General features: G+C 42.8%; 1 protein-coding gene across 6 annotated transcripts in view; it reads right to left on the minus strand.

Annotated features, from left to right (window-relative positions):
* The window catches only part of MACROD2 (mono-ADP ribosylhydrolase 2), an 834,860-nt gene that overhangs the window by 268,041 nt on the left and 546,194 nt on the right, over nt 1-20,625 (minus strand). For all 6 annotated transcript variants that reach the window (XM_048935508.1, XM_048935507.1, XM_048935504.1 and 3 more), the window contains one exon: nt 16,856-16,886. In XM_048935508.1, coding sequence (XP_048791465.1) covers nt 16,856-16,886 — 31 coding nt within the window. The remainder of the gene's footprint in view (nt 1-16,855; nt 16,887-20,625) is intronic.

Here is a 20,625-nt window from a genome sequence, read left to right on the forward strand (position 1 = left end):
TGAAGGAAGAGGAAGACAGTTTTATCATCAGACTTAAGATTCTGGGGGAAGAGAAGAGCACCACCATTTAGAGATTCACAGACATTAATATATTCAGTAGGCGGTGACAGAAACAAGCAATAAATACCAAGTAATCTAAATAGCAGGGATCATACATTAAAAGTTACAAAATTAAGACTACACGCAAAAATCAGGCAGAACCATTTTGCTTAATAAGTAGAAAACTAATGAAATATGTTGACAGTAAGAGTCATAAAAACAAGTAATAAAAATAAGCAGATTAAAAAATTGTGGAGGTAAGAACATTTAAGGCACCAAGAATGACAACACGTGGAGCCAGAGCCAAAATTTATTCTAAGTGCAAACATCAAGGTGACCTCCTCTTAATAAGGATGCCACAAAACTCGGTGAAAATTGGTCTATTAGGTGAAATTAATTCATAATCCAAAGTAATTTTTTAAAAAGTAGATAATTTCTTAAAATCATACCTAATTTAAGCATAATGTTTATCAACTACAAGTCTACGTTTTATTGGCATAAAAAACATTCTACCTATTCCTTTTTTGAAAGGGTTGAGCAGGGTTAAGGTCAACATAAATACCGTGTAATCAGCCTGGGAAAATCAGAAAGGTCAACCGCTAGGAAAAGAAACATTAAAAACACAAAACAAGTTTAAAAAGGCTGAGGAAGTTAATTCTTTAACATCAAATGATTGAAATTCCACAACTGGAACATCTCTGACTGCTCTTAATGAGACAATTCAGAACAGACTGGAATTATTTCAGAAATTCAGTAATGAGGCAGTTAAGTATTTTTGTGTCCTGTACTCTCGTGTAGCTTTGGAAAACATGAACTGAAAATATACATAGGGAGTTAATAAAACCTGGTTTGTACATAAATTAAACAGCTAGAGATTCTTGAACATTCAATTTGTCAGTTGTTGTACATTCTCCATTTTGTGGCTGCCAAATATGATGAATTCAATTGCTGCTTCTGATTACCTATATTCAATAAAATGGTGACAACTCATTAATCAGGCCACACAACTGGGAGACTGCTATAAGGTTCTACAAACCGAAAGCCTCATTAGGAATGAGAAGCATTGCCAATATGCCCCCTCGTTATCTACATCATGGCTGACAGCTTTGATTAGAAGCGAACTTCAACTCTAACATCTTCCTGTGTAAGATGAGCTTACTGTACATCAGTAAATCATTAATATTTTGAAACTACTAAATCATAACTTAAGAAGTCCACAACGAAATAAGAGATTACTAATGCACAGCTATTGATAAACATCTGAGAAGCATTACAGTTTTTTTGCCACATATTTATTTTTGTGGAAAATGCAGCAATTTCTCCTTCCATTCACATTCTGGGAGGTAGGCTTTATTTTTCTAAAACTAATGAAAATTATTTTCCTTTAATTAAGCAATGCCTGTTTTGCAACACTAACAGAAAAAAAACAGAGGATTACAATCAGATAGCAAATACAGCTCAAAACATTGCTGGCCTTGCACAGTGAGGTTCCTCATGGCACTTGGTTTAAAAAAACAAACCAACATTCTGGACCCGTAACAGTCTGCTATATCATACTTGCTAACTACAACAAAGAGAATGGTTAAAAATCTAACAGCGGCATAATGTTCAGCACCTATTATGGACACAGATGCAACTATCTTATGGTAATTAAAGGCATAAGAAATTGATAAATGTTCTGAAGCCGTAAAACTGCATCAATTGAACAGCCATTATGACTGCACTGTCTCCAGCTCACAGCCTACACTGGGCAATTTACAGTGATACGTATTCTGCATAAAACATGGGGTAATGTACTGGTACATGAGGCTGATGCTATGCACTGCACACTGGTCAGTGCTGGAACAGTTGGTTTACTATCATCCTAAAGCTGAAACCACTTCTTTGATTAGGTTCTAGATCTGCCTATCCTCTATTTCTCTTATCTGAATGCCCAACAGTTCGTGCTGTCATCTTCTCTACTTTAGAAATATTCTTTTGACCAGAACAACAGAGACAGGAAAATTTACAGAGAAAACAAGCAACCCAGCTGCCAACTAGAGTGACGTGCTGACATCCATACCGCTTCTATGTAGCTCAAGGATGTCGGAACCAAGCCCTCCATGCAGGATCAGCATAACATCATCCACGTGGAACAGCACCTTCCTTCAGGAAGTGACTGGCCGAGACTTGTAAGCGCTGCTTGGTTCAACTAAGCAAACCAGAATTTGGCTTTTGACAGAACAGTCACAATTTGTCATGAAAGACTATGTTTTTCATATGCAGCATTACCAACTCCTGCAAAGTGTGAGTTTAATGTTCTTATTCCAGAGAGAAATGAGAACAGAAGGGGACAGGAAGCCTTTCGGTGCCACAACATCACATACAGTAAATTATTACCCCATAAATAGCAATATACATTATTTCTGTTAAAGGGTTCTTTCAAACATCATGGAGAAGAGAAAGGAAAACAAAAAAGTGATACGCTGCACTGTCCAAAAATAAATTGGAAAATGACAAATACTGTTTATCATCTAGTAATACATAGGAAAGAAAGTCTTCCGCTCTTGTATATAAATAAAATATTGAAAGGAGTAAAAAGAGACACGCATACACAAACTGTTTACACATCAGACTTCAAAGAACCATCCCTTCCAAGGGGCTAGGCACTCTTTCAAGAAGAAAAACAAAGTCTTATCTGACAAAAAACTGTTAGAGAAGTACAATATAAATCACTAGATCTCTCCTCTGCTAAAATCAATGCAGTTATAGCCAAAGTGAATAGGGTCAATTAAAAAAAGCTAGATCTATTTCTATAAATGCAGAGGAATATTTCACAGCCAGTGGAAACTATTATAGCTCAGAAACCAAGGTACACTGACTAACTACAGCAAGAAATCAGCTCTGTTTCTGTTTTAGTTACCAGATGGGAAGCTAAAATCCCAGCAGCAGACAATATAAAAAAAACATTATTAAGGAAAGGCCTGCTGTATTAGAGTATTATATCCCAAATATAACCCTAGAAGTCATGCATGTGCTGCACCATTTGAAGTACATACAAAGACAGCTAAGCTGAGATCTAACAGCAGATCTCAACACTTAGTTTGTTTTGGTTCTTTGCCATTCTTTCCCATCTTGTTTTGGATACCATTTCTTTTTTGCCAGCCATAAGCATTGCTGCGACAGGCTGCTTGTGCAGGAGCACCACACACACAACCAAAGCAAGGCATGGTTCCTACGGTACCGGACACAGCACAACTCGGGTCAAGTCTCCCTACCCATCTCATGAGCCACTGCTTCTCATCAGGCCAGATGCAGGCAGTCCCTGTCCCACAGCAGTGATGAGGCCAGCACTCAGTAGCTTCCACCCCACCAGCCAAAGCCCAGAGCTGAGCAGTTTGTTTATGGGCAGCACTAGCAGCAGGCACACCACTGAGTCCCCTCGCTCAGCCCAACGGGGTGAATTGAAAGATTACTCTGTCATGCCAGCGTGAGGACTCATTTTTCTTCTGTGCTACAGAGGTCGCCCCCATCCCGCAGCCTGTGTTTGATTGTGATTAATTTGTCACGCCGGCTATAGCATGGAAATGAAGAAATGGATTGCCAATTACAGTTAGTCTTCGCGCAGAATACCTCTCGAACCGGTGCTATTCTGCAGTAGTGACAGCTCAGAAATAAACTGAATTCAGCTCTATCGAGCAGAAACCTGAGCCAAAGTGTATTTTAGAGCAGCAGAAGGTGACTTTTCCCATCCTCCTCTCTAACCAGCTCCTCAAGTAGATGGCTGACTTCAGCCCTCCTGCCTGGCAGGTACACAAAAAGGCTATCCACATTTATTTCTGTAGTCACCTTGTTAACAAGTACTGAACTTCTGACTTCATGCTCTTCCGCAAGGTGCACGTTTGGTTGTGAGTGCCTCACCCTGAGTCAGCCTGAAGGGGAATTTAACATCTATGCCATTACCATGAAGTAAACAACAACAATTTGACTCTGTGCAGACATTCTTGCACGCATCCTTCTTCCTAAATAGTGTTCACAGAAAGGTAATTTTTGACATGCTATGTTTCCTCTACAGTAGGCCACATCTGTTTTCACAAGTTGTTTAATATTTCATTATTATAGACAAGTGGCTTAAATTGAATAATAGGATTCGGATAGACTATGAAATAGAAAACAATTTTGGAATGACCTGATTTATTCTTAATAATTAACACGGAATTTGAGAAATAATGCCTCAATCCTGACTATGCATGCCTGCAACTTAACTCTATGCACTGATACAACCTTCAGCAGATTACTCAAGCTGCACGAATTTAAAGCACGTATACATGTCTAACTTTCCACTACCACAGAAAATCAGTTTAAAATAATCCCTTTTCTCTCTAGAAAAATCAGGCCATTGCAATACATGATTCCTCCCACTGTTGTAATTTGTTGTATCGTACACTGTCGTCTTTGGCATCGCATCTTCAGACAGAAGAAAGGTGGAAAAGTCTCCAGCAGTCTGTGGCACACAGTGGCTTTCACCCTGTTCTGAAGACAAAGAGCCAGAACCCTGACCCGGGCCCAGGCTGGTCTTTCATTAAGATCACCACATGGACAGCAACACAGAAATGCAGAATATGTTCTATAAGTAGGATCCAAGCTTATGAATGGGGTTAATCATTCATTATGCTGAGTTATCTGACTCTTATGGTCTTCTGCCTCAGCAGCAGTTGTCCTTTCCAGTGATGTATGGCAGCGTTCCTATCTTGCAGAGATACAGAAAAGAGGACAATGCAGTGAGCAGCCCTTGGAAGAAGAGACACTTTCAAACTGCCTTTCAGGAACCTGGATGAGCTGCAGAATGGCAGGCCAATTTTGATGATCTCTCACTTTGTTACACGGGAGTGAGAAAACACTTGTCCTCATAACAACAGAATTACTACTTTTTAAATTTTTATTTTATTGTTTCTTTCACAGGCGACCCAAAAGCCCCACTGCTCTTGTACATACCTCTTGCTCACTTCTTTAAGCAATTTTCAGACATCAAGCATCTGAATGAGAGATGCTCTTTGTAGCTTACAGTAATTGTTTATAACGGTGACTTTCTGTATTTACACTGCAGTAATGTTTAGGGTCTCTGACGCTGACCAGGGCCATTACAGAAGGTATTATATAAATGCATAGAAGAGATAAGGTTTCCTATTAAAAACAAGAAATGGGGCAAATAAGGGGCAATTCCACAATAGCCTGTGCCTAGGCCAGACCAGAGTCTCACTGTGCACTAGAAAAAATAAAAGAATAAGAGAAAGTAGCTGATTTCCTAGCATAATAACTATCCAACACTAACACAGAATTTCAGAAGGATACAGTTAATACCTTTGTGGTAAAGCTAATTGTTACGGGTCAAACCGCAAACTTAAGTCCTAGTCAACGTTTGTGTGTCAGGGCTGCAAATACTATTTAAGGATACACTAATGCAGACCAGCATGACTGCTCTGTTCTTGTAGAAGTTTTAAGCCATAAGTCAGATGCAATATTAGCAGAATGCGCCTAACGCTTTTCTAAATATGAAGTTAAACAATTGTTTGGTATTGAAATGATTGTGGTTGATGGACTAACTATCTTGCCCCAGGCACTTTTACTTTTTTTTTCTTTTCTTGAAGCCTATAGAATTTGTGATGTATAACTAAGCTTACATACAAGAACGGTTATGCTGCAATGCATAGGCATACAAAATCACTGCTGCTATGACACACATCAGCTTCAGCGCAAGTTTCCAAATCCAGAAGTAGTTTTACAGTCAAGACGATACCTATTCTTCTTTAACTAGATCAATTTCATACTAAGTTCTTCCTTTCAAGGAAGCTCAGTGTCACGAAACTTGTCTGAAACCATTAACCTCCTTTTTACATTGAGTTAAAAACTTAAAGGTAACAGATACTTCACATACAACAAACTCTGCAAAACATGGAAGGCAAGAAAGAGATGTTCTTATAATTGCAAATTTGACACACTATATTTGAATGATGGATGCCGTTAAAAGACACCCACAACAACATGACATTCTCTTTCAAAATATAAAAAAAAAGCTTTGCTGTAGTACCTAATGAGATCTCACCAAGGAATGTGCAGTAGCAGTGCAATTCCTTGGCAGGAATCTCACTTGTCAATGACGAAAACACATCAGGAGCTCTCAATAACACAGAAACACAGGTTAGAATCACGAGAGCACCTCTGTGGGTCATGTGGTTCAACCTTCTGTCCAAAGCAGGAAAAAATGCACAGTTAACTGAGTTACTCAGGACCTTAGGGAACCCAATGAGAACACATCTCTGTCTTTCCTTCTCAAGACAAAGAACATCTGCAGTGGTCATGATAGCAATTTACACATTTAGCTGGTTGATTTAATTATCTGAATATATATCTAAATAATTATAGCAGTTGCTAGTAGTCTGAAAACTCTTTGAGGCAATGAATTTGATGTTACGTTAGGCCACTTCATTTCCTTTTAAGCATTTCACATAGCTTTGTGTGAAACTTCATCATTTTGAACACAAGCGTCCTTCTGCTGTTGGCTGCTTCTGTGATGCTGTGGTATGTTCCCTGCTCACTAAAGCCCATGCAGACAAGGGCATCCAGCAATGAACTGACCTCCAAGCATATCTCTTAGAGAAATGCTCTTTTCTGGGGAGAAGGAGCAGGATTACAAAGAAAATTGTTCATAGTGAGCCTTTTACCGAGAGGTATTTATACTGAACGCACCATGCTAATTTCAGCTCTTCAGGACAAGGTCCATATATTCTCTTTTTTTTCCTCTCAATTTCTTAACAAATTAGCTTCAAAGAAGCTCTACTTTTTCCTGGTATGAAGAAAACACCCTGAAATGCAATCTGGTTTCGATGGCTTTGGACACGTTACTGGCTTTTATCCATACAGGTCATTGCAAACCCAACTACCGATGAGTAAGAGCCATGCTTTAGAGCTATGAGATGTAAACCTCCATGAAATAAGAGGAAAAGGGTACAGAAACAATTCTTACTGTGAAGCTGAGAGATCAAAGGGGCCAACTGATAAATGCAAATATAAATTCATAGCAGTGAGCCTAACAAAGAAGCTAGGCCTTCCAGGCTTACAAAGCCTTCAGTTCCTTATGCCTCTATTGTTTTTAAAAGAAAGAAGAAACTATATAGAAGCTCTACCTATCTCTTCTAGAAAAGGGAAAAGAGAAAGAACAACACCAGGTAGGTGGCAATTGAGCAAAATACTCAGTGTTCAGTGCCAGCTTTTGAAGGATTTTTTTTTTTTTTTTCATAGAATCATAGAATCATAGAATCACCCGGGTTGGAAGGGACCCCAAGGATCATGTAGTTCCAACCCCCCTGCCTAGCAGGGCCACCAAACATCCACATTCAGATCAGGTTGCCCAGGACCCCGTCCAACCTGGCCTTAAACACGTCCAAGGACGGGGCATCCACAACCTCCCTGGGCAGCCCGTTCCAGGGCCTAACCACTCTCCTAGTAAAGAACTTCCCCCTAACATCTAACCTAAATCTTCCCTCCTTCAACTTAAAACCATTTCCCCTAGTCCTGCTGTTGTCAGCCCTTTTGAAGAGTTTACTCCCCTCCTGGGTGTAGGTTCCCTTCAGGTATTGATAGGCTGCAATGAGGTCACCCCGCAGCCTTCTCTTCTCCAGGCTGAACAAGCCCAACTCCCTCAGCCTGTCCTCATAGGGGAGGTGCTCCAGCCCCCTGATCATCTTAGTCGCCCTCCTCTGGACCCTTTCCAAAATCTCTATGTCTTTCTTGTACTGAGGGCTCCACACCTGGACACAGTACTCCAGGTGGGGCCTCACAAGAGCCGAGTAGAGAGGGACAATCACCTCCCTGTCCCTGCTGGCCACCCCTCTCCTGATGGAGCCCAGGATCCCATTTGCCTTTCGAGCTGCCAGAGCGCACTGCTGGCTCATATTCAGTTTCTCGTCCATCAGGACCCCCAGGTCCTTCTCTGCCGAGCTGCTCTCAAGGACCACTCCTCCCAGCCTGTACAGGTGCCTGGGGTTCTTCCGGCCCAAATGCAAAACCTTGCACTTTGCCGTGTTGAACCTCATCAGGTTCACCCGAGCCCAGCCCTCCAGCCTGTCGAGGTCCCTCTGAATGGCATCCCTTCCTTCCACCGTATCAACTGCACCACTCAGCTTGGTGTCGTCAGCAAACTTGCTGAGGGTGCACTCAATTCCCTCATCGATGTCATTAATAAAGATGTTAAAGAGCACCGGTCCCAAGACAGACCCTTGGGGGACACCACTTGTTACCGGCCTCCACCTGGACATAGAGCCATTGACCACCACCCTCTGTCTGCGGCCTTTCAACCAATTGCTTATCCATCGGGTCGTCCACCCATCAAATCCACTTCCCTCCAATTTGGAGACGAGGATGTGGTGGGGGACCATGTCAAAGGCCTTGCTCAGGTCCAGGTAAATGACATCGGTCGCCTTCCCTTCGTCCACCAATGCCGTCACTCCATCATAGAAGGCCACAAGATTAGTTAGGCATGACCTTCCTTTGGTGAAGCCGTGCTGGCTGTCTCGGATCACATGCTCATTCTTTATGTGACCGAGCATGTTGTCCAGGAGGATCTGTTCCATGATCTTCCCAGGCACGGAGGTGAGACTCACCGGCCTGTAGTTCCCCGGGTCCTCCCTGCTCCCCTTCTTGTATATGGGAGTGACGTGACCCTTCCTCCAGTCGTCCGGGACCTCACCTGACAGCCACGACTTCTCAAATATGATGGAGAGCGGCTCGGCAACCACCTCGGCCAGCTCCTTCAGGACCCTGGGATGCACGCCATCCGGCCCCATAGACTTGTATTCATTCAGTCTAAGGAGGCACTCTCGGACTTGCTCTGCCCTTACAGTGGGGAGGGATTTACCTCCTTGGTCCCCACATAGAGGTTTGGGGATGCAGGGTTCAGGGACGTGAAAAAGACTAGAATCCTGGCCACCAGTGAAGACCGAGGTGAAGAACTCATTCAGCACCTCGGCTTTCTCTTCATCTGTTGAAGCCAGTTCTCCTTTCAAATTTACCAAAGTAGGTACGCCCGTTTTGGCCTGTCTCTTCTGGGCAATGTACCTGTAGAAGGTTTTCTTATTGTTTTTCACGTCCCTTGCCAAGTTCAGTTCTGCTTGCGCCTTGGCTTCCCTGATCCCACGTCTGCAAGTCCGGACGGCATTCCTGTACTCTTCCCAGGTGACACAGCCTTGTTTCCAGAGCTTGTACACCCCTTTCTTCGCCCTCAGTTCTCTCAGCAAGTCCTTGCTGAGCCATGCCGGTTTCCTACCTCGCCTGCCCACTTTCTTATTCAGAGGAATGGAGACCTCTTGTGCTTCCAGGAGGGCATCTTTGAAGAGCCGCCAGCTCTCCTCAACATCCTTGTCTTTGAGGGCAGCGTGCCAGGGGATCTTGGCCAGCAATCCATTGAATAGCTTGAAGTCTGCTCTTCTGAAGTTCAGTGTCCTGGTCCTGCTCTTTGCCAGGCCCACATCGCTTGAGATTACAAACTCAACCAGGGCGTGGTCGCTGGAGCCCAGGTGGCCTCCAACCTTGACGCCTTTGATGATCTCCTCGGCGTTGGTGAGCAGCAGGTCCAGCAACGCTTCACCTCTGGTCGGTCCGTCCAATACCTGAACCAGAAAGCTATCATCAATGGATTCCAAGAGCCTTCTGGAGCTCTTGCAGCTCGCCGTGTGGTTTTCCCAGCAGATGTCCGGATGGTTGAAGTCCCCCACCAGGACAAGAGCCCGTGAGCCAGACATCTCACGCATCTGGAGCAAGAAAGCCTCGTCATCAGCCTCCCCTTGATCAGGTGGTCTGTAGTATACCCCTAACACCAGCTGACCTGTATTTGTCCCATCTCTAATCCTAACCCACAGGCTCTCAACCTGTTCCTGACTGCTTCTCGTAGGGAGCTCCTCACAGTTTATCCAATCTCTGACATAGAGAGCAACTCCCCCACCCCTCCTACCTTGCCTATCTCTCCTAAAGAGTCTATAGCCGTCGACGGCAGTATCCCAATTGTGGGAGTCATCCCACCATGTTTCTGTGATAGCAACAAGGTCATAACTTCCCGAGTGCATCACAGTTTCCAGTTCGTCCTGCTTGTTACTCAGGCTGCGTGCGTTGGTATAAAGGCACTTCAGCCGGGCTATCCGTCTCGCCACCTTTATAAGGGATCTAGGATCCCCTAGAACAGCAGCATCCCCAGCATCCCCCTGCCCTAGTCCTTCCCTATGCAATCTGCCGTCATTGCCCATGGAGTTTGGTATAAGCCCTCGAATGACCCGTTCAACTCCAGTAGCCCTTATTTTGTCCCCTTCCCCCATCATTCCTAGTTTAAAGACCTGTCAATGAGTCCTGCTAATTCTTCGGCTAAGATCCTCTTACCCCTCAGGGACAGGCTGCATGCATCAGCAGCCATCATGCCAGGTGCAGTGTAAATTGCCCCATGGTCAAAAAAGCCGAAATTCTTGCGCCTGCACCAGCTCTTAAGCCATCTATTGAAGAGTTGGGTATTTTGGATCCTCTCTGTACCTTTCCCTGACACCACGGGCATAGAAGAAAAGACCACCTGCACCCCAGCTCCTTCAAGTATTCGCCCCATTCCCCTGAAGTCTTTCTTGATAGACCTCAGGCTTTCCTTATCAACTTCCTCGCTGCCAGCCTGAATTATTAAGAGTGGGTAATAATCTGAAGGCCGAATCAACTCAGGAATTTTCTTTGAAATGTCCCTGACCCGTGCTCCAGGAAGGCAGCACACCTCTCTGCGGGTAGGGTCGGGCCGGCATATAGGGCCTTCTGTTCCTTGCAGAAGGGAGTCGCCTATGACAATCACCCTCCTGTCCTTACGGGTAGAAGCAGTCTTGAGGGTTGGGGGCGACCGCTTCGCCTGAGGCAACCTCACGGGTGAACCTGTCTCCGCACTCTCACTCGTCCCCCCCTCAACTTCCAGGGCCTCAAACCTGTTACGCAGAGGCACCTGGGGAGCCGGGGATGGTCGGGATGGGGGATGCCCCCTCCACCGAGCAGGTACCCGTTTTTTTTTTCCTAAGGACAGGCACTAAACAGTATTTTAATGAAATCTGGGATTCATTCTCTACGATTCTGGGGAAAGGCTTCAAGTCGGGCAGTCAGCAAGAACTTCAGAATAGAGACATTTCTTGATAATCTAACTACATTATCCATAAAATGCCAATTTCCACAGAAAAAGAGCTTATTAAGTCTCTCTTTTGAAATCAAGTTTGAGTTTCTCCTTGCTAAATACGTCATATGAATGTTAATTTTAGACCATTGAGAGCTCATTGATTTACACTTTCCAGTAATCATATTTTAGTACTTAAAATATGGGAAAAGGCCGATTAGTATCACGGACACTACGCTGTCTGAAATAAGAACATTGTTAAATAATGCATGCAACAAATTTTTATACAAGCAGTAATTAGATTTCTAGGATTACTTGAATATTATAATAGTCATTTCATTGCAGCTACTATTATTAATTTTAATAATAGTCTCATTTAACTGGCGATCAGTCCCAAAAGAAGCAACACCAAATGAGTTATCATACATCTTCATTTTCACTAAAATATTACATTACACAAATTATGGAGTAAATAACAAAATGCAATTAACTTCCCAATGAGTTACAGGAGATGACTGTTAAAGCCACACAGTAGTGTCAAACAGTTGATGCAGTCCGGGTTGAGGGATGAGGAGCTGCTGATTAGGTTTGAAAAATGGCTTAATAATAGGAGAGAATCTTCTTAATGGGAAGCTTTCTTATACAGCCTACCAGATTTTTTCCCCCAACAGAGAGCTTCTACAATATCCAATTCGTTCTGTCATCACCTTGACATCACGACATTCATATGGCAATGACCACATACAGGACGATGCCATTGGTTACGAGGACTAAAAGTGCCAGACTAGAGATAAACATAAGGTCACTTTATGGTTATCTTTTATACACTCGTGCCTAGGAGGTCTGAAAAATTTCTGTGGAAAGATGACAATGCAATCCTTATTAGAACTGCTCATTAAAGAAATACATATCTTAGGAACAGAATGCCAGCAGAAAATGAGGAGAAACAGATGGGAAAGATGGAAATAGATTGCCTCAACCTTTAGCCCTGTGCAAGGAATTTGTTCTGCCTTTGAAAATGTTTGGTTTAGTCTCCCGACTCAGATTTTCAGAGGGCCTTTGTAATCCTTCTGTAGCACACTTGCTGGTAATGCTCTATCTTGGATCAGCTCACAGGGAGAAGAGCTGATGGACGTGCTCCCAGTCCTGCATGGATGGGCAGGATGAATCTTGATCTGGGTACAGAGGAGGAAGTACTGAGGACAGCAGTGCGACAAGCTGGCACTACACCAGGGGCCTATCTCATTGCACAAAGACAAGGCAGAGCAGAGGATGTGTAATACCTCCCTACATCCCTCCTTGAGACTCTATTATATACACCTATTCCAGACGCACATTGCACACATTATTTCACCCTCCCCTGCTTCTTTTTTTTTTCCTCTTTGCTTTCTAAGCCTGCTTTTCAGGCTCTCCTGTAGCAACACATAATAAATTAATCCTTGCAATGTTTTGCCATGGTCAGGCCAAAAGCTACAAGTAAGCATAAGTGGCCCGATTCTAAAAGAAATAAGTCTTACTCCAACGTAATAAATGTGTTTAAAATGCGGTGAACCTGAGCATTTCCACTGTCGTAATCACTGCAGACCCAGACTGCGCTTCCATGGCTTTGGGCTTTTTTCTTCTTTCCCTCTTTATGAATAATAATAATTAAAGAAAAAGTAAAGCAAATAAGCATTCGAAACAAAACCTAGAAGCTGCCATTATCTTGTTTCTCAAAAAAGATTGATGATATTTTCATGAAAGTCAAGACAAAATACACAACTGCAGAAACAAAAAGAGATACAGCTACAGATTTCTTCATACTGTTTTTTTCCCCCTTCCCATTTTTTCCTCTCCTAAGTTTAAAATAACATTTAAATACTTGCTTATGTTGCCTGCGTATGTTCCAAGTATCTAGGAACAGAAGCCAAGCCCTGCATTACTGTAAAATAACAGAAAGAAGGTAACAAATAGATGTGCATAGACCATAACATCCCCAAGTCCTTCCATATGTAGTCCAACCCACAGTGATCTCTCAACAGAGCACGTGACAAAGCACAAAAATTCCTGTATTCTCATAACCATCTGCAGAGCCTTCTTTTAATTTTGCAGCTCACAAGATTTGTAGCACCGTAGCAGACATCCCTGTTCACTTTGCAGGCTGCAAATACCATAACTTGCAGATAACTTCTTAAAGACATGATAATGAGGTGCTCTTCCATAAAAACTACACAAGTCACTTCCCCCCCCCCCCCTTTCTGGCAATACCTCAGACATATTAAGGTGGTAAAGATGGGGAAAGTGGATGTGTTAATAGTTATCACTGCACATGCTGAAAATCAGACGGAGTTAAAACAACTCTTTTACCCTTCAGATTCCTTTTACCCTATAAATTTGTCTGTGGATTTATTTTTATCACCTTATTTTTTTTAACATACATACAGACAGCACAATTTCTTTGAAATAGGGAAGAGGCAAAACATAAGAGTATTCCTAAAAATGAAGTTGGCCTTCAGAAAGCTGAGATAATGCTAATATTGCTCTCTCGCAGGTCTGAGTGTTATTGAACACTCAATAATAATAATAACCTTGAGGGTTACTGAGTGGATCTGCCAGTTGCTGGATTGCCAGGGACTGCCAGGTACCGGGGCAGCACGTCCTCTGTGCTCCTGGAGCAGCTTTATTTATGAACCTTTATGCTCTTGTTGTAAAGGAAAACATTTATTGCTACAGAACAGAGTAACCCAGGGATCCACAGGGACGCGAGTCTTCATAACCTTTGCTTTCTTTGACTGATTATCAGTTTAGAAGCATATTAGAGCTGACAGGGGTCTCTTAGGAAAAGACAACACTTTTTTTTATTTTCTCCAAAGTGTCTTTGGGTAGACCTGTACCTCCTCTGCTGTCCTTACAAACATTTCTTAAAGATTTAATCCCCCATTTGAAACCATCAGATTTTTAAAACAACAATCTTTCACGAGTGAAACTTTTGCCAGAACTCTTTAGGAGCGCACTGAAAACAAAGTTTTGACTCCTGGCACGATGCCCTGTGGCAAATGGCCTTCCCAGGGCTCTAACTCATTCCATCTGCAACATCCAGGGTGCTGCGGGTGGAGATGGAGCAGTTGAGAAGTGTTTGGGGAGGAAAGGCAGCCCTCTCCTCCACCCAACACCCTTACGGAAAGCTGTCTGCCCTCTGCCAAAACCTCTCAATGAGGCTTGCTTTCTTTTCCTCAGTTTCCTTTTTATGGGAAAAAAGGAGCACTCTACAGTGATGCAAACAGGAAAGGACTGCTCTCCAGAGAAGTGTGACTACTTTCTTGTAATAATAACAGAGAAGACAAGCAATCTCAGCATTTACAAGAGTTTGGAGGAAAACGCAATCCAGATTCTTAAACTGGATCCATCTAGTTGATCTCTTGCCCCCTTCCACTTGGAGGTGAAAGTTATCAACCAAGGGTTTCTGAATGGGTAGCAACTGTTGCTACAGATCTGAGGTGAGAAATAAGGGCTGTGCTCCTTCACTAGCATTTTACTGGGGTAGCCTGGCATTAAGGGGACAATACACGAGGCATTGCTGATTGGCCAGACCACCAGGAATGAAGCTGATCCACTTGCTTGCCTAATTGCTGAAATTATGTGAAGGAATGCATGTGTACAGAGGGAAAAATATCAACAAAACCAAAAAGATGAAAGCATTCCTTGGAGGGGCTTGGGTGTACCTTACACCTCAAGCACAACATGCAGCATAGTTTCAGCACTGCAGCTGTAGTCAAACATTCTTGAAAATACTGACACCTGAAGCCTGACACAGGGTCGCCTGTTCCATTGCTATACTGGCACCCAGCGTATATGGGAACGTGCAAAGGAAGTTCTTTCTCCTCCCTGCCCAGCTAAGTAATTTTTTCAGTAAGGAACAGAAAATATTTACTGAAATACAGCAAAATCAAAGTAGAGGTATTTTAAACAAGTTAAAAACCCATCTAAACATAGAATAAATGACAGAAATCCTGAATACTTTAGAAGAAATATTTCTCAGTTCTTCAGCAAAGGTGAAAACAGCAATGACTGAAAGAGCATCTACCACACTGTGCAATGTTCCAGTGCTGTTGCAGTGTACCAGTTAAAATCAATGCCAACCAAGAGAAGTGCCCATCTCTTCCAGAAAGTAATATCAAGATTCCCACCAGAGATCCTTTCCAACACTCCTTGCCAACTTCAGACAACTCTAATCCTCACCTGCTGAAACCTCTTCTCTTAAATAAACCAATTATAAAATATAATTAACTATTTAGAGCGCTATCTCGTCGTCATTTCCATATATATGCCACATACTTATGCCATATCCTGCTTGTTTTTGTGAAATCACAAAAATGCTTCTGTGCGGCGACTGAAAGATCAAAGCTCAACATCAAAGCCAACAGCCAAAACGTAGACTGTGCCCTGACAGTTCAGGAGGTGGGTTCAGAAGCACAGAGGAGGGCAGAACTGTTTAGAAAGTCACATCCAGTGACCTTTGGTGTTTGCAGGGAAGGCATCTGTACGTTCTTCTGCAGCAAAGTGCAGTTCAGTGGAAAAAGACACAGCACCCCAAGTAATTCAGGTTGTGCCCCCTGAAGCTTCATTCAGATTTACAGTCACCAATTTGAAATAACAGCTTTTCTAGATTGCTCTTCAGAAAACAACCCTAAACATGGCTGTCATTTTTTAGAAGTAACTTCCCTACGTCTCCAATATCTGATTAGTCAAAACTGAAATTAATCCAGCTGAAAGTTTGAACTAGATGTTATTTTCACATTCCAGCTCTATCTTACTATGGTGGTGTATGATGAATGCCTTTTTTTTCTTTTTCAATCACTGCATAGTGTTTTTATCTTCCCCTCTAAAATTATTACAAGTAATTCAACGTATTATCATTTGCATGCACTTACTGAAGCTAAATGAAAGAAAAATCAGCCTGCATTATTTTTACATGGCAAAATACTTTTGTCCCTTGGTAAATTTGCACATCCTCTCACAGATTTCTCCGGATTTTTCTCCAAATATGGAACGGTGTTTTTTTCCTCCTTCAAATATCATGCCCATTTCTTCCAAAATGCCAATCAAAAGCAGCTGAACACAAGTGGTGGATTGCCTTAAAATTACAACCAAGCAAGTGATTAACTTTTTAAACAACCCTTCCCCTCCGTATCTTCAGGCAGTATTAATTTGGATGCAAATTATTAAGCTAAACATGTGGAAGCACAACTCAAGGGAGCAAAGACAATTTCACATTATCCTAACAAGTTTGCTCGAGGAAAACGTACTTTTTCCCAGCGTTGGACATAGGGGAGCCTTGCTTACTTGTCTTCTGGATGGAAAACTGTGTCAAAACCCTGGTTTTCCCTGCGGAAGCCACAAGCAGTGTGTTTAAGAGCCACCAGAGCCACAGGAGTGTAATCACAGCCATGGGTCCCGGCTGGCAGGTTGCTGAGGGCTGCATGATAGCATCCATTTATCAGCACGCTAGCACTCAGCCACAGTCAAAGGCTTTGGCTCTCTGTAATTTAACACAGTACAAAAAGATTTTCAAGTCCAACTGGCTGAGGAGACGTCCGATACGAAACATCCCTGCTTAAAATACTCAGAACGGCAAAAAAAAATGAGTAAGCAGTAAGTGACACCTAAGGTCTTACTTACCATAAATTCCCGTCGAAATGCAGGGGAATGCCTGTAAAACAAATGAAAGAACGAACATCAGTGGGATTGGTGTGTTCCGAACATTTTGATCAAAACCAAGGGTATTTTTAAGTGCTTGTTTTGCAGTGCCCAGCGATTACGTACTGGAGCCTTCACTGTTACGGCATTCACTCCACAGGCATTTTTACACAAAACATATTCCATATGTTTTCCTTGCTGCCATGTTAATAAAGGCACATTCTTTTTCTCATCTCAAGCGATCAGCAACATTTGGACCAAGAAACATTATTAAAAGCCCTTTTTGAGCTAAAAATTATCAGTACGAGCTGAAAATTAATGCCACGAGCTACAGTTGAAGAAGGTCGTAATCTTTGGATATGGCTAGACAATGTTTCTTCAGTGGTAAAATCAGCTTGACCAGCTTAAACCCTGACCTTCTCTGCCTCTTGGCCCATGACTGGATTCACCATTACATCTTTTGCTTTTCAGAGCCTTTCCTTTTTAACCTTGTTTGTTTATTTTTCAGCCATGAGGTTCAGGATGATGAGGTTTAGGATGCGACCCAACACACAGCTGCACTGGTACGAGTCAGGTGTGCAAACTGGTGCCGGGAGAGGAGGGAGAAGGTGACAGGAGAAAAGATAGGGTACATTTGGGAGTCTGATTGGACACGGAAGAAAATGCATCAAGCAGCACATTGTACTAGCAAGAACAGCCATTTACATTTATGAAGTGTGAGCTTTGTCTGGAGGTTTTCACTCTTGCAAGTTGGACTCAGCTTTCCATCAGAAGAAACCAACATCATACTGGGGGCACGGTTTCAAGGCAGGGATGGTATCCTTTGTGTGTCGGCGACATGTGATATCACCTTTGCCTCCCACCTTGGACTGCCTGTGTAGGTAGGAGAGCACCTGGGACAGGAGGCTCAAATATCCACCCGGGGGCCAACTCCAGATCCCTCAGCGATGAGTCATTTTACAAAAGAAAGGAATTCTTCTTTACTTAATGACTCAGGAAAACATTATTCAAACCTAATGTTTTCTTTATATTTAACCAGGGAATTAATTAGGGAATGGTGATTAAGAAAGGAGAGGTCTAATGGAAAGAATACAGCCTGCCCTCCCCTCTGAAAATACTTAAGTAAAATAAAGCGGGGAAGAATTATAGTCTCATTCCTTCTCACAACCACTACAACTTACATCCTGAAAAATACTTAGCTTTGTAGTTTGTACCCTATAAATCACAACGAATCAGCTCTTTAAGGAAATGAGGAATGGAGGGGAAAAAATGCATATGGCTACAGTGCTCAGGCTGAGATGACAACAGACACTCCAGCAATAAAGCACAGGCATAAAGGCTGATTTTGTCCAGTTTAGCAACAAATTTTAAAACTCACTACACTGACGTTTCAAACGTTAAGAGACAACTGCTACAAACAAGGGTTTTGCTCTCATTATTTTTCCGCAACTAAGTAATGCACCTGCCTTAGATACTCCTGCCAGCCATAGGGAATGAAAAAGGAGGATTCAGGTTTCTGCTCCTGCTGGCCCTATAACTAACTGCACAGAGGGAAACGATCCTCCAGCACCTCTGAAGTCCCACCAACCTGCAGCTTCTCAGGCTGCATTGCAGTGGGCACCCATGGGGTGCAGCACCACCAATGCAATATCACCACGCTGGGGAAGGACTCTGCAGCCCCCAGCGCCAGTAAGAGCATCACGCACCATCTCCCGCTGTGTCACTGAAGATTTAGGGCCTGTGAAAAGCAAAAGGCAGGTGGCTGGTATGGCGTTCAAGTGAGATGGCTTGAAGCCTTGATGACCATCTTGAGGGAATGTGCAAGACCGGCCATTGGGCTCAGCACGGCTGCCTGAATTTCACAGAATGCCAGAACGGCTGAGGGTGGATGGTGACTTTGGAGGCCATCAGGTCCAACCCCTGCCTAGCTGTTGTGATTATTGGGGCCCCAGAGCCAAATGCCTAAAGGGAATCCTGCAGCATGCTGGTGACTGGGCTTCCTTTTCAGCTTTGCTCAAAGAAGAGATTACACAGCTGCATTTCAGGCATTGTATGACCGACATTTATCACATTTCTCTGTCTCCATTCACAGAATATACTGCTCAGAGGCTGCTTAGCGAGCTTTAGCTAGCAATTTGAGCTGTGTGCTCCTTAATATCTATTCTAAAATTACTGCGTAGACACATCATAATCATTACCTTGCTTTCAGTTCCTATCGCCTACCCGGAACATATTTGAGTGAAGCTGCAAGACTGTGTAAAATCCCATCAAGCTCCTTCCAATACCAGCCTCTGCCATACCTTAGGTGAACTCTGCCCTCTCCCTCGTTCAGAGATGATCACCGCATACAACCAGCAGGTGTAATTTCGTAAAACATGACAGCGCTTTTATTCACTCAAGAAAGGCCCATGCCTGAGATCGCATATCAACTGTGTTTCCTCTTGGCTCCTAGGGAGACAATTTAGTCTAGATGCCAGGTTGAAATTACTGGCAGAGCAGTAATGGGGAACTCACAGCATGGATATCAACATACTACAATATTTGGCTTATGGACGAAAGATGTTAAGGTTCCTAACCTTTTCTGTGCATAATATCTTAATTATATATTTGATTTCAATAAAAAATCCAATTTCACAGTAGGAAACGTTCATTCCTATTACCACAATAAAACGTTTCTCATCTTAATTTGTTGCCAGTAACTGCTATTTATTGACTAACCTTTAATTTTGTTGCTACTGAAAGAGTGTGTTTGCCTTACTTGGGGGCTAATAAGCAGTGCTACCCTGGTAGCACTCAGACCGGATACAACTCTGGAGTAAAACATGAGTAATAATGGCAAGGGCTTCCTACTCCACTGCTGCCATCATCTAGAGAAACAGACTAAATTAAATCAGCTGTGTGAATACTGCAAGACTGAAATTGATTTAATTCCTGCAGGAGAGGATGTGGGTGCTCAGCCCCTGGTACTCTCTAATTTAATGTTTCTTTACTAAGGCTACAGCTAGCGATGCTAATTAGGCTGAAACATAATGCAGTTTCATGATGGAAATTTACAATAGTTACCAGGTGGAGGCCAAGTCGGACTCAGACATTTCAGTAAGGGGGGACCTGGGTATTAAATACTTAAAGGCTTGTCTACAATAGGGGGTTCTAGCTCACACGGAGCCACAATGCATTAACTGTTATACATTAGATGCATACAATCGCTAGGTCTACGTGAGCAGCTGCCTCCTACAGCAGCCCTAATAATTGCTTCCACAGAGCAAGGGCTTTCTTTAAATTAAGTGCTCAGCATTCTGCTTGGGCATCTCAGTGTCATTTCTGCCATGACTGGGCCCCATAGAAGGTAAATACTTGTCTTCCAGCACACAGCAGACAAAAGTAATATCAAATACAAACCAATCTTTCTCTGATTTCAGTGCATCACCTCTTTAAGTGGACTAAAATGTTTGAGAGTCATTCCTTCGTGCAGCATTCCCTACTGAATGCTCACAAAGAATTCAGGAGTTTTATTAAAGTCCTTGTTTTTCACCAAAATTGCAAGTAGAAACTATAAATACATAATTGTTCAGTGAAAGTTCCTAATGGCTCTGGGTTGAATGTGTTACACCAATGTAACCAACACCAAAGCTAGCTTTTCCAACAGGTTCAAGGCAACAAACATTCCCTCTCATGTAAACCAATTGGCCTTATGCTCTGTATTTGGTTTAACTTCTTTTCTTGGCCAGTCTCCATGCTAGCTACAGCCTACA

This window comes from Lagopus muta, chromosome 2 (assembly GCF_023343835.1).
Source record: "Lagopus muta isolate bLagMut1 chromosome 2, bLagMut1 primary, whole genome shotgun sequence".
In the NCBI taxonomy this organism is placed as follows: domain Eukaryota; kingdom Metazoa; phylum Chordata; class Aves; order Galliformes; family Phasianidae; genus Lagopus; species Lagopus muta.